Raw genomic sequence first — 15,056 nt, 5'->3', positions numbered from 1 at the left:
TTATTTTGAATAAATGACAAAAGTACAGTGAATCTTTAACTAAAAAATGACATATATAATTTTAATAATGATTATCATAATAGACTGTGCTTTTATATTACTTATTATTACATTTTAACATATTAGAAATAAAATTTTAAATTTTAAATATATTTACAAAATTACAAATATTAAAATATAAACTTGAGTTAGATCGGATATCTATAAAATTTTAATCCGTTGTTATCTAAATCCGATTGAAAATAGGTGATCTATTAGCAGTCCAAGAGCGGATGAAACATAATGTCCAAAAAATTTTGTTACGATAGACGTTTTTTAAACAATAATTCTGATATACTATGTAAATATAGTTAGATGTGAACTTCAAACCTAACTCAATTTTACAAAATTGATGGCTTATAAGGTATGATTTGCATCCCATTTATATACTATAAAATTGTTTTATCTCTATTTGACGTGAAATTTCCAACACACTAAATGGTATAAAATATCTTTTAGTACATATTTTTTAACACGCGTTATATGGTTAGCATTTCTTTCAAATTTATGAGATTCATTAAAGAAGATGTGATAAATAATAAGTTATTAATTTTATTTAAAATACTTATTTAAATCATATTTTAAAAAAAATCATCTTTAGAAATAAATTTTAGAATAATATTTATTATTCTATCACTTTTTACTCTATGAATAGAATAAAATAAGAAACTTTTTCAAATAACATATCTCATAACATATATCATGTATGTATCATATTTTTTTAAAATTAAAAATTAAGTAGTATATCAAAGTCATTATTTTTCCTGGAACTGTAAAATTAAAGAAAGTTTATCGATGAAGGAAATTTCTGACAAACGAGAAACCCGTCTTTCTAGGATTGGTTTGAGGTTCCCCAAATTGTTGGGTTTCTAGGATTTATAGTAGTGTTATATCTCTCACTATGGTATATTTGGTTTGGCTATATTTATTTCTGAGATGGAAAAACACCAAATGTATTTCAAATTTCGTATTTAGCACCGTTAATCAATCTAATATTATTAGCAAATAGAACCAAATTTATTCTATTTAAAAAATATTAAACTTTAATTGAGTTAAAGAAAGAAGAAACAAAAACGAATAATAAATCTATACATAAAGATAAATTATTAAATTAATTTTATTTTTTATACAATAAAATAAAAGGCGGTGTGATATAGTAAAAGGGCTTAAAATAAGAGTATTTTGTAAGAAATATGTTCGTATTTAGCGTGCAAAACAGCTTAATCATAATTAACTAAAATGGAAAGTCAGATGTTGCAAGCTCTTACATGTGATGACAATGGCGTTGGGATGACTGTAGTGGAGAAAAAAGAGAAGAAGGGTTGCCAGAGTTTAAGTCAACTTAAAGTAAGAAAAAAAAAAAACGTTACATATTACTTAAATATTTACGATCGTTTATAAGATTATAGAAAACTAAAAAAAGAAACGAATATTTAAGTCACTACGTGCTCTTTAGTACACTGCTTCATTGGGTGGGAAAATGCTTCATCTCACTTATTGATAAATGTAAGAGATTGGTTACTATTTCGTCTTGCATTTAAGCTAATAACTTAAATTTTCAAGGTAATTAAATTGAATTAATGATCCTTCATTGGTTTGAGATAAATAGTCATAGGATTGATATTTCTAGGATTAACGATTAATAATTTTTTATCTATCAGTGACAAGACACACAGAGAAGTTGTTTTTTATCCTATCATTCTCTATTCTTCATTTTCTTCTTTTCTCTATTATTAACTTATTATTAGCTTTATTTGTTGGTGTGGTGTATATGATCTAATTTCTCCACAAAAAAGGACTATGATAGGTCGTCATAGACGATTGAGAATTTATGTTGGATATGATTATTCCTCAATAATAAAATATCTTGAACAACTAACATGAGTCTTATTTATAGTTCGATATTTCGATTGTCACTTCTGATGAATAAGTTTTCCCAACATTAGGGGGAGAAAGAAAACAATTGGAAAAGGATTTTTTTTGGAATGAATTATTATTATCTTGTCTTAATCCTCGTTAAAAAAACGTCAACTGGAAGTTCAAGAGATAATTCATTTACATAATTAGTCAATCAATAATCAAATATTTTTACTGACAGAAAGGATAACTATATTAGATACATCAACTGATAATGCTCCAAATAGATTTGATATTAATTCATAACACGCCTAAAGCATGATAAGTTTGTTGGTTTCGAAGATACGCTTGAAGTGTGGTAGTCCTATTGGTTCAAAAGATAAAAACTCTCAAATGAAGTCAACATTAACGAAACTTTTACATATAGTATAGTGATGAATGTTATAAATGACAATGAGGATCAATAACCAATGATCATTGAAGATTGTTGACAAAGAAATGATTAGCCAAAATAAAAATATGCAAAGAAGCATAATTAGATTTGATTGTTAAACGAAAGGCTCTTGGACCTATAGTTCGCACACCTGATGGTGTGAAACCCGTTAGGTACATATGGATTTTTACGCAAAAACAAAATAAGAATGATGAAATTGTTAGATACAAAACACAGTTGATTGCTTAAGGTTTTTCACAAAACATAATATTTATTTGTGAAAAGACATATTCACTAGTATTGGATGCAACAACATTCCAATATTTAATTATCATAGTTGCACAACAAGGTCTGCATTTACATCTAATGGATGATGTTACAGTTTGTTCGTACGATTCTCTTGAGATATTTATATGAAAATCCTTGAAGGATTTAACTTGCCCAACAAGACAAATTCTAAAGAGGGTTATTCAATAAAATTGAACAAGTCCTTTTATTGATTAAAGTAATTAGGATGTGTGTGGTAAAACCGAATTGATTGCTTAAAGAAAGAATTTGAGATGAAGGATCTTTAGAAGACAAAGTTTTGTTTGAGATTATAAATTGAGTATTTAAATATAAGTGTTTTTATACATTAAGAGGCTTATATAATTAAGGTGCTTAAAAGGTTCTAAATGAACAACTCACATCCATTATGCACTCTAATAATTATGAGGTAGTTAGATATTCATAAAAACTCTTCTTACCTCAAGAAAATTATGAAGATCTTTTTGGTCCAGAAGTACTATATTTTAGTGTCATAGGAATACTAATTAATGTATCTTTCTAATTGTATTCGACCTGATATTGCATTTGCTGTAAATTTGTTAAGCAGTGTATAGTTCTTCAACTAAAAGAAGAAAATGGATTGGAGTAAAATATATACTTCGTTACCTTAAGGGTACTATGAATGTGAGTTTATTTTATCCAAATGATTTAGAATCAGGCATAATAGGTTATGTATATGGATGTTATTTTACATATCCTCACAATGTCACAATGATTAATCACAAATAGGATATTTGTTCACATGTGGTAGCACAATGATTTCATAACGCTATATGAAACAAACCATAGCAGCAACATCGTCTAATCATAGAGAATTTTTATTATTACATGAGATAAGTTGTGAAAGTGTTTAGTTAAGGTCTATAATTCAACATGTGCAAGAAACTTGTGGTTATCCTCGACGAAGATGGAATCAACAACCATATATGAAGATAATAGTATATTGTTCAATTGAAAGGATGATATAGATATCCAAAAGATTCATTCATGGGAAAATCTGAAAGGTTTATTTATAAAATTTTTGTCAAGAAGAACTTTTGAACAAATGATTCACAAGTTTGGACTTCGTCATCTTAATTATGTAAGTTTACATAAGGGGGAGAAATAAAATATGTGATAAACAATATTAAAGAATATAGAATGATCTACTCTTTTTCTTTAACTAGGTTTTTATCCAAAATTATTTTTCCTAATAAGGTTTTAACGAGACATATTCTCTTATCAATGGACATACAAGGAGGAGTGTTATGAATTAATGGTTGTTCATTGATTTGATAGAGATATCCCTATGATTGATACTCATATGATTAATTACTCTTTATGTAAATACTTGTATTAACTAGTTGATTCTTATATTTTATGGATTACATCTTCTATCTATAAATATGACATTCCTATCAATAATAAGACACAGAAACAAGTTATTCCTCGTACTATCTTTCATTTTCTTCTTCTCTATTATTAGCTTTCTTTTAATATTTTTCATAACATTTTTAGAAAAAGAAATGATTCCTTTCGTAAGTTAAAACTAGATTATTTATAAATACATATACAATAGTTTTCTCGAATAAGTTATTTCAATATATAAACAAATAGTTCATATTCTTTAAATAATAATTTAAAATCATTTATGCAATATATTAACTCAAATAAAATATATATTAAACTATAATTCAAATAAAGTTATATTATAAAATATCAGTACAAATAGAATTAATTTTGGTGAAAATTAAATTCAAGTAACTTGTACACAAAATATAAATTAAAACTAAATTAATTCATTTTAAACCATATTTAATTTTATAAGTCTCAATACAAATATAAACATATCAAATTAATATATAAAGAATTTTCAACCCTTAATAATTTCTTACTGATAACTTTATTTTTACTCCTTTATTTTAAAAAGATATTTAAGCAAAAATTAATCAACGAATATCGAATATTCGTGAGTTGAATATTATATGTACATCATTTACAAAACTAGAACACTTGTATATCTCACCTAGGATATGTTTTTCAACCTTAATCGTAACTAAATATTATACAAACAAAGTTTAAATAGCATTATGCAGATTAAAAAAATGTTAATGAGAAATATTATTGAACATACTCAATGTAGTAGATTGTACGACCGTAGACTTCTATGATTTTTTTAATTATTTTAAGTTTTATATGACGTGAGAGAATGGTTTGAATAGTGTGGACACTAGTTTGTCAGGCTTCTGAATTGTCTTAAAAGAATAATTAATTATTTTAAGTTGGTATGTGATTTTTTTTAAATGTTAAATAAAATATTGAAATTGATTAATTAAATTGAAAGAAAATAAATTATAATATTAAAATATTGCAATTTTTATATTATGTTATTTAAAAATAAAATGAAATGAATTTGTAATTTAAATAAAAAAAATCTACAAATGACATTATTGTAATTAAGTTATTTTATATATATAAAAGTAAAAGTCACATAACTCTGAATTTGTGAGACTCTAACTTTATCCGTAAATATGATTAAAAAATATATAAAGTCATGTTGAGTGCGTATACCATTAACTATTTACTATCAAAGTCCAATGATGTACCCACACCTTTAAATCATACTAACCGTGTTGAATTTCTCATTGTGCAGAGTCATATTGCTTTTGGAATGAAACAATTAACCGATATTAATATTATGAGCAAGAAAGAAAATAGAGAAAACAAGAAAAGATGAGCAATGAAAATAAATTTCTATTAATGTGTGTCTATCTGTATAAACAGTGAGATATTTTATACAGAGCTTATAAAAGAAACAAAAACCAACTAACTATTACACACTTTAGAGAATTAGAAAAAAAAAAAAAACTAACTGATATTTACTTTGGGGATAATGAAAATGATAGGTTGCAAGAAAAAGAATGGAAGTGCAGAAGAAAGAGCCATAGCTTAAACTACAAGTGTTAGAAGTTTTGTCTTTTTTTTTTTATATTTTGCTCAACCAAATAATTTTTTTCCAATGAAAATCGTCCAGAAATAAATCAGTTGAATTTAATTATTAATCTTATTAAAAGAGTTGTGATATATAAAATTTTAATATATTTTAATATTTATATAAATATGTTTATGAATATGATATTCTATGATTTTAATGAATTTGTTTGATCAAAATTGACTATTTTATAAGATGAGTTGAAATTTATGAATGAATAGATACTGATTTATATTTTTCAAAAGAAAATACCTTTATACATATTGAGTGTAAGACTCATTAATTTCATTATCCTTTTCTGTCAAAGTCTTTAAGGACTGTCCCAAATGGTTGAGCCTTAGGGCCGGTCTAATAAGGAAAAAGGAGACCCTAAATCTGCTCAAACCCTAATTCTTGTGCTCATTTTGTGTAAAACAGATTCACGCATTCCTTGAGCTGTTGTTGCCGCCTCTACTAGGGCTTTGCTCTCACCGTTACGTTGAGCTAGGAGGACCAGTTGTTTCAAGTAAGTTAACCGCCAAACGCTATCCTCTTATTCTAGCTTTTTGTCGAGGGTTTAGCCGAGGTTCTGTAACATCTCAAAATTTGTACCCCAGTGTTTTCAGTGTATCAATACCTAAAAGTTTATGATACATCTTTTTTTGTGACTAGTATAATAAATTTTGAACATATAAAAAAAATAATAAAAAAAAAATAAATAAATAAATATATATATATATATATATATATATTACTACAAAATAATATACTTTAATAATAAAATAAGTTATATAACATGATAACTACGTTTCAGTTAAAACAAAACATATGTTTTGCCTTTATTATTATTATAATAATAATATTTATGACTTCATCCAAATGAATCTTTATTATATGCGTAGAACACTTTATATAAGATAAACAAAAGAATTGTTTCTCCACACCACCACGTCAGTTCACGCACATGCACTGGCAAATTGGCAAGTCACAATTAATGCCATGATAAGTTGACATTAACTTCAGATTGGTTAAACAAAAAAAATCTGTATGGGCCAATCTTTAACAAACGAAACCAAACCAAAGAAGGATTGAAACAGAAACGGGATAGTATAATTTAAACTAAGTGTAATCATTACAAAATACAGTATAAATATGCATGAAGTGAATCCAAATGGGGAGGGACAGTGAAGAAAAAAAAAAGGAGGAGAAGCAGAGTTCTTGCAAGCGTGAGAAAAGAAAAAGAAGAAAAATAAAATACAAAGATCATCTTCAAAAGTATATCTTCCATAGCTAAGGTAAGGGAAGGAGACATCTATCATTTGACCTTTTTACTCTAATTATTTTGCTATCTGTTCATAATTATTTTTATCTATTTATTTACCTTAAGTGAGGTGTCCCTAACCTCATTCTAATTTATATTTAGTTCTCAATCCTATTTATTTATTTATATTCATCTCCAGTTATGCACTGGTCCCATTTATTTAATTTATATTTACTCTCATTTACTTATTTATATTTATCTCTAATTACGTGTTGACCCTTTTTATTCATTTATATCTATCTTAATTATTCATTGATCCTATCTACTTATTTATTTACATAATTATGTGGTTTAATATTGAAATAAAAATTATGATAAATAAAGATTTGATTAATGTAGTTGGAGGTATGACCTTGGGGATTTAAACGAGTTAGTATCACTCAAGATGAGATGTTCTTGAGTTACTTTGTTGGCCATGAGCTCATTTATCCTGACTAGTCACTACAAAATTAATCAATATCTTTATAAAAGTATAATAAAGATCCCGTTTTATGGAATTGGAAGAATTTTCATTTCATTATGATATGTTATTTTTTTGTGATATTTGTCTCACTTCCCTATTTCTTTTGATTGTGTGCGAAAAATAAAATTTTATAACATTATCATAGATGGTTGCTCCGAACACGCCTGATCCCTTCTTCGCCGACATTGTAGCTGTTTTTCCGGGAAATGCATGGCAAACCAATGTAGTGAATAATTCTGTAACATTTTAGGGAACGGGAAACTCTACCATTACTTTTCTCTCTGCTCCGAATGCACCGATTGTCATCGAAGGACAAATCGGAGTTACCTTTTATTTACCCCCAACAGTCCAAGTGAATCTTATCCATAACCTTTTCCCTCCACCTGTTTGATAAACCGTATATGAGGGGGAAACTGTAAATAAATAATCCTTCTTCCTCTTCTAGTGTAGGAAATATAAAATGTACTAAACAATGTGGATATAGGAAGTATATAGCATTGTAAATATATATATAAATGTGAATATTTTAAATATAATGATATATTAGTGTATAAATTATTGCCTCTAAATTCTTATAAGTATACTGTAAAAAATAAATAAACAGAATTTTTTTTCGTCACATTAGATGGTATCAGAGCGACGTTTCATGCGAGATCTGTGAAATGTGCTCATTATATATATTTTTCTTTCTAACTCATACAGTTTCAGATGGCAAACATTAGAAGAAACAATGAATTAACTGAAGCAATGCAAGCTATCCGAGACATGGCTGCTGCTCTAATGAGGAATCAAAGACCTGAAGGAAACCCTGAATCACAAGGATGAGCTGAATTTAGGAGAAACAAACCCCCACAATTCTCTGGAGGATATGATCCAGAAAAGGCTGAATTATGGATTAAAGAAATGGAGAAAATATTTCGAGTTATGAACTGTGCTGACAACCAAAAGGTGAATTATGCTGTATTTATGTTAATAGGAGAAGCCGAATATTGGTGGGATGGTACCAGGAGATTACTTGAAGGAGGAAGAATAATTATTACCTGGGATGTATTTAGAACAAGGTTTTTAGAAAAATATTTTCCTAATGATGCGAGGAGAGCAAAAGAGATAGAGTTCATGCAGTTGAAGCAAGGAAGTATGACTGTAGGGGAATATGCTTCCAAGTTTGAAGAATTAGGAAAATACTCTACTTTCTTTTATCACCCAGAGGAAAGGATGAAATGTATAAAATTTGAAAATGGACTTAGAGATGAATTGAGAAAAGCAGTAGGGATACTAGAAATTGCTGATTTTCCTATGCTTATTCACAAGTGTAGATTTTTGGAAGATTTTGAGAACAACCAAAATATCAAACCAAAGTATTTTGGACCCCAGACAAATAAAAATAAACGCAATGAGGGAAAACCTTACAATCGCCCACAATGGAGGACCCAATCCAACCAATCTTCATCAGGAAATTCTAGTAGACCTGTATATGATCATATCAGATGCTTTAAATGCGGACAAGGTCATCATGCTAAAGATTGTCACCTTAAAGAACCAGTCTGTTTCAAGTGTGGGAAACCTGGTCACATATTCTCTGAGTGTGGACAACAGAAGCCACATTTCAATCCAACTGCAACCAAGACAAGACCTACCACAACAGGAAGAGTGTACACCATGACTGGAGCTGAAGCTGCTAAAAACCATGATCTAATTCAAGGTATGTGTTTTATTAAAGGAAAAACTTTAAATGTACTGTATGACTCAGGTGCAACTCACTCATTCATTTCCAATCATTGTATTCAACATCTTAATATGTCAACCTCTTTTCTAAAAACTAGTTTGGTTGTTTCAACTCCTACAAATGACTCAGTAATAACCAATAGAGTTTGTTTAGATTGCCCACTGTTCATTGAGAATACAAAATTCCTTGTAAATTTAATATGTCTACCTTTATCTCAATTGGATGTAATCTTAGGTATGGACTGGTTATCTTCCAATCAAGTCCTTTTGGATTGTGCTAAGAAATCAGTGATATTTCCAAACTCTGAGAATCTTCTAAAATCACATACCAATTCAAAAAGTGAGCCTTTAAGGAATGAAATTCAAGGGTACTTGTTATTATCTTCTATGGAAATAAAAGAGGAAGTTGAGTTGAAAAATATAGCAGTTGTTCAAAATTTTCCTGAAGTCTTTCCCAATGATATTCCTGGTTTACCACCTAACAGAGAAATTGAATTTTCCATAGATCTGATGCCTGGAGTTGGACCAATCTCTATGGCACCATATAGGATGTCACCCTCTGAATTAGCAGAATTGAAAAAACAATTAGAAGAGTTACTTGAGAAACAGTTCATTCGTCCTAGTGTGTCACCTTGGGGAGCCCCTGTTTTGTTAGTTAAAAAGAAAGATGGAAGTTTTAGGTTGTGCATAGATTACCGTCAATTAAATAAATTCACCATAAAGAATAAATACCCTCTTCCTAGAATAGATGACTTGATGGACCAATTGAGAGGAGCCTCTGTATTTTCTAAGATAGATTTAAGGTCCGGATATCATCAGATTAGAGTAAAAGCAGAAGACATACAAAAAACTGCTTTCAGAACTAGGTATGGTCATTATGAATATCAAGTGATGCCTTTTGGTGTGACCAATGCTCCTGCAATATTCATGGATTACATGAATAGGATCTTTCATCCATTTTTAGATCAATTTGTGGTTGTTTTTATAGATGACATTCTTATCTACTCTAAGACTCTTGAGGAACATGAGGAACACCTTCGAATTGTCTTGCAAATCTTGAAAGAAAAGAAATTGTATGCTAAATTGTCTAAGTGTGACTTCTGGTTAGAGGAAGTAAAATTCTTAGGACATGTGATTTCCAATAACGGAGTGTCAGTGGATCCGACCAAAGTAGAAGCAGTTTTACAATGGGAACCACCAAAAACAGTGACTGAGATTCGCAGTTTTCTCGGTTTGGCAGGATATTATAGGAGATTCATTGAGGGATTTTCTAAAATAGCTTTGCCTTTAACCCAACTCACCAAAAAGGGCCAAGCTTTTGTGTGGACAGAGAAATGTGAAAATAGTTTTCAAGAACTCAAGAAAAGATTAACCACTTCTCCTGTTTTAGCATTACCTGATCCTACTGGACACTTTGTTATATTTTGTGATGCTTCCAAAATGGGATTAGGTTGTGTTCTTATGCAAGATAGAAGGGTAGTGGCATATAGTTCCAGGCAACTGAGAACACATGAGAAAAATTACCCAACCCATGATCTAGAACTAGCTGCCATTGTTTTTGCACTTAAGATATGGAGACATTATGTTTATGGTGGAAAGTTTGAAGTTTTTAGTGACCATAAGAGTCTCAAATACTTGTTTGACCAAAAAGAATTAAATATGAGACAAAGAAGATGGATGGAATTTCTGAAAGATTATGATTTTAAATTACAGTACCACCCAGGTAAAGCAAATGTAGTGGCAGATGCGTTAAGCAGAAAATCTTTACATGTCTCTTCACTAATGATTCATGAAATGAATTTGTTAGAAAAATTTAGAGACATGAATTTGTCGGTCACCCTAAGCCATGATAAAATGCAATTAAACTCCATTCAGATCATTAACAATTTACAAAAGCAAATCCATGAGGCACAAGAAAGTGATGAGTTAATTAATAAGAAAAAGAAATTGATAGGTCAAAGGGGTGGGGAGAATTTTGACATAGATAAAACCGGAACTTTGAGATTTAAGGACAGGATGTGTGTACCCAATAATGAGGAAATTAAGGAAATGATTCTAGGAGAAGCACATAAAAGCAAATTAAGCATACATCCGGGCACAACAAAAATGTATCAAGATCTCAAGAAAATGTTTTGGTGGCCCAAAATGAAAAAGGAAGTGGCGCAATATGTAGCAAAATGTCTAGTTTGTCAAAAAGCTAAAATAAAACACCAAAAGCCAGCAGGAATGCTACAATCCTTAGATATACCTGAATGGAAATGGGATAGTATAGCAATGGATTTTGTAGTTGGCCTCCCACGAACCGTTCAAAAATTTGATTCCATATGGGTTATCGTGGATAGGTTAACAAAGTCTGCTCATTTCTTACCCATTAACATTAGGTATTCGTTGGAAAAATTGACTGATTTATACATAAGAGAAATTGTCAGGTTACATGGAGTTCCAATAAGTATTATATCTGATAGGGACCCTAGATTCACTTCAAAATTTTGGGGAAGTTTACATCAAGCCTTAGGTACCAAGCTTCACCTTAGCTCAGCTTATCATCCCCAAACTGATGGACAATCTGAACGAACCATTCAATCTTTGGAAGATTTGCTGAGAGCTTGTGTGTTAGAAAATTCTGATAGTTGGGATCGATACCTGCCTTTGATTGAGTTCACCTATAACAACAGTTTCCATTCCAGCATAGGTATGGCACCTTATGAAGCATTATATGGGAGGAAATGTAGAACACCTTTGTGTTGGTTTGAGACTAGTGAGAATTTAGTATTAGGTCCCGACATGATTCAACAGACAACGGAGAAAATCATAATGATCAGGGACAAATTGAGAGCAACTCAAAGTAGACAGAAAAGTTATGCTGACAAGAAAAGACGACCTCTTGAATTTCAAGAAGGTGATCATGTATTCTTGAAAGTAACACCAACCACTGGAATTGGTAGAGTGATGAAATCAAAGAAACTCACTCCCCGATTTATTGGCCCTTACCAAATTCTTAGAAAAATAGGTCCTGTTGCTTATCAAATTTGCTTACCTACGTTCCTTTCCAACCTTCATAATGTCTTTCATGTGTCTCAATTAAGAAAATATATTTCTGATCCAACTCATGTGATAAGACCTGATACAGTACAATTAAAGAATAACCTTACATTTGACGCAATACCTGTACAGATTATGGACAAGAAGGTCAAAGAATTGAGAGGCAGACAGATCCCTCTAGTGAAGGTCATGTGGAATGAAACTAATGGAGATATTACATGGGAATTAGAAGAGAAAATAACAAACCTTTACCCTTATTTATTTCAAAAACAAATAAATAAATAATTTCGAGGACGAAATTTCTTTTAGGAGGGAAGAATTGTAACATCTCAAAATTTGTACCCCAGTGTTTTCAGTGTATCAATACCTAAAAGTTTATGATACATCTTTTTTTGTGACTAGTATAATAAATTTTGAACATATAAAAAAAATAATAAAAATAAATAAATAAATATATATATATATATATATATATATACATATATATTACTAAAAAATAATATACTTTAATAATAAAATAAGTTATATAACATGATAACTACGTTTCAATTAAAACAAAACATATGTTTTGCCTTTATTATTATTATAATAATAATATTTATGACTTCATCCAAATGAATCTTTATTATATGCGTAGAACACTTTATATAAGATAAACAAAAGAATTGTTTCTCCACACCACCACGTCAGTTCACGCACATGCACTGGCAAATTGGCAAGTCACAATTAATGCCATGATAAGTTGATATTAACTTCAGATTGGTTAAACAAAAAAATCTGTATGGGCCAATCTTTAACAAACGAAACCAAACCAAAGAAGGATTGAAACAGAAACGGGATAGTATAATTTAAACTAAGTGTAATCATTACAAAATACAGTATAAATATGCATGAAGTGAATCCAAATGGGGAGGGACAGTGAAGAAAAAAAAAAGGGAGGAGAAGCAGAGTTCTTGCAAGCGTGAGAAAAGAAAAAGAAGAAAAATAAAATACAAAGATCATCTTCAAAAGTATATCTTCCATAGCTAAGGTAAGGGAAGGAGACATCTATCATTTGACCTTTTTACTCTAATTATTTTGCTATCTGTTCATAATTATTTTTATCTATTTATTTACCTTAAGTTAGGTGTCCCTAACCTCATTCTAATTTATATTTAGTTCTCAATCCTATTTATTTATTTATATTCATCTCCAGTTATGCACTGGTCCCATTTATTTAATTTATATTTACTCTCATTTACTTATTTATATTTATCTCTAATTACGTGTTGACCCTTTTTATTCATTTATATCTATCTTAATTATTCATTGATCCTATCTACTTATTTATTTACATAATTATGTGGTTTAATATTGAAATAAAAATTATGATAAATAAAGATTTGATTAATGTAGTTGGAGGTATGACCTTGGGGATTTAAACGAGTTAGTATCACTCAAGATGAGATGTTCTTGAGTTACTTTGTTGGCCATGAGCTCATTTATCCTGACTAGTCACTACAAAATTAATCAATATCTTTATAAAAGTATAATAAAGATCCTGTTTTATGGAATTGGAAGAATTTTCATTTCATTATGATATGTTATTTTTTTGTGATATTTGTCTCACTTCCCTATTTCTTTTGATTGTGTGCGAAAAACAAAATTTTATAACATTATCATAGATGGCTGCTCCGAACACGCCTGATCCCTTCTTCGCCGACATTGTAGCTGTTTTTCCGGGAAATGCATGGCAAACCAATGTAGTGAATAATTCTGTAACATTTTAGAGAACGGGAAACTCTACCATTACTTTTCTCTCTGCTCCGAATGCACCGATTGTCATCGAAGGACAAATCGGAGTTACCTTTTATTTACCCCCAACAGTCCAAGTGAATCCTATCCATAACCTTTTCCCTCCACCTGTTTGATAAACCGTATATGAGGGGGAAACTGTAAATAAATAATCCTTCTTCCTCTTCTAGTGTAGGAAATATAAAATGTACTAAACAATGTGGATATAGGAAGTATATAGCATTGTAAATATATATATAAATGTGAATATTTTAAATATAATGATATATTAGTGTATAAATTATTGCCTCTAAATTCTTATAAGTATACTGTAATAAATAAATAAACAGAATTTTTTTTCGTCACAGGTTCCTTTATTAATCATGTTTCTGCTCTGTTTCTTTAACCTCTAGTTCATTAAGATAAACTCGTAGCTGCTGTGCTCGCTATTCGGGGTTGGGAGTCTTGTTCTAACTTATTCCAGGTAAGGGAAGCTAGACTTCACACTCTTGATTCACTGTTTGGTGTGCTTTGGTCTTATTTCATGTTTTGGGTGATCGTGTGTTGGTTCTGATGGTACAAAAATGCTTTGGGTGTTGTTGTGAGTGAGTCCCTATTTGGATACGCGTGATTCAGTGGTGAGTACTGATATACTCGCCCAGGCGAGCTCATCTCGCCCAGGCGAGAATCACAGGAACTCGCCCAGTTTTTCTGCTCGAGCACTCACCCAGGCGAGTGGCTGTGTTTTGAGCGACGAACTGTCTCGCTCAGGCGAGACAGCCTCGCCTAAGCGAGAGCTCGCGAAGTCTCCAGGAGTCACTGTTGCAGTCTCGCCTAAGCGAGCGTCTACTGTTTGAGCGAGAGTGCTCTCCTCGCCTGAGCGAGGACTCTAGCTTGGGCGAGACCTCTTTTGGGTTTTTGCTATGCTTTGTTTCATAAATGCTGATGGTTGCTGGATTGGTTGGTTCATTGACTTATTATGTACAAAAGGAGGTGGATATGCATGTACTATGTATGTTGAGGGTGAGAACAAATGAATTGGAAATGAGTTTGGCATGAGATGTATTTGATGGTTGATCTCTCATACTAAATGACATGTTAATGTTATGCATAAGAACTTCATGAT

At 30.4% G+C, this 15,056-nt stretch overlaps 1 protein-coding gene across 1 annotated transcript; it reads left to right on the top strand.

Annotated features, from left to right (window-relative positions):
* Positions 1–8,491: 8,491 nt before the first annotated feature.
* On the top strand, positions 8,492–12,357 carry LOC146886656 (uncharacterized). The gene is made up of 2 exons (XM_085672266.1): positions 8,492–9,092; positions 12,290–12,357. The coding sequence occupies exons 1-2, from the start codon at positions 8,507–8,509 to the stop codon at positions 12,355–12,357; spliced, it is 654 nt and encodes a 217-aa protein (XP_085528392.1). The 5' UTR covers positions 8,492–8,506.
* The last annotated feature ends 2,699 nt before the right edge of the window (positions 12,358–15,056 follow it).

The sequence above is a fragment of the Vigna unguiculata genome, chromosome 4, assembly GCF_037176805.1.
Source record: "Vigna unguiculata cultivar grain cowpea cultivar isolate G323 ecotype 2 chromosome 4, ASM3717680v1, whole genome shotgun sequence".
NCBI classification, from domain to species: Eukaryota; Viridiplantae; Streptophyta; class Magnoliopsida; order Fabales; family Fabaceae; genus Vigna; species Vigna unguiculata.
Note: the sequence above shows the minus strand (reverse complement) of the source record. Positions and strands in the feature narration are given on the sequence as shown.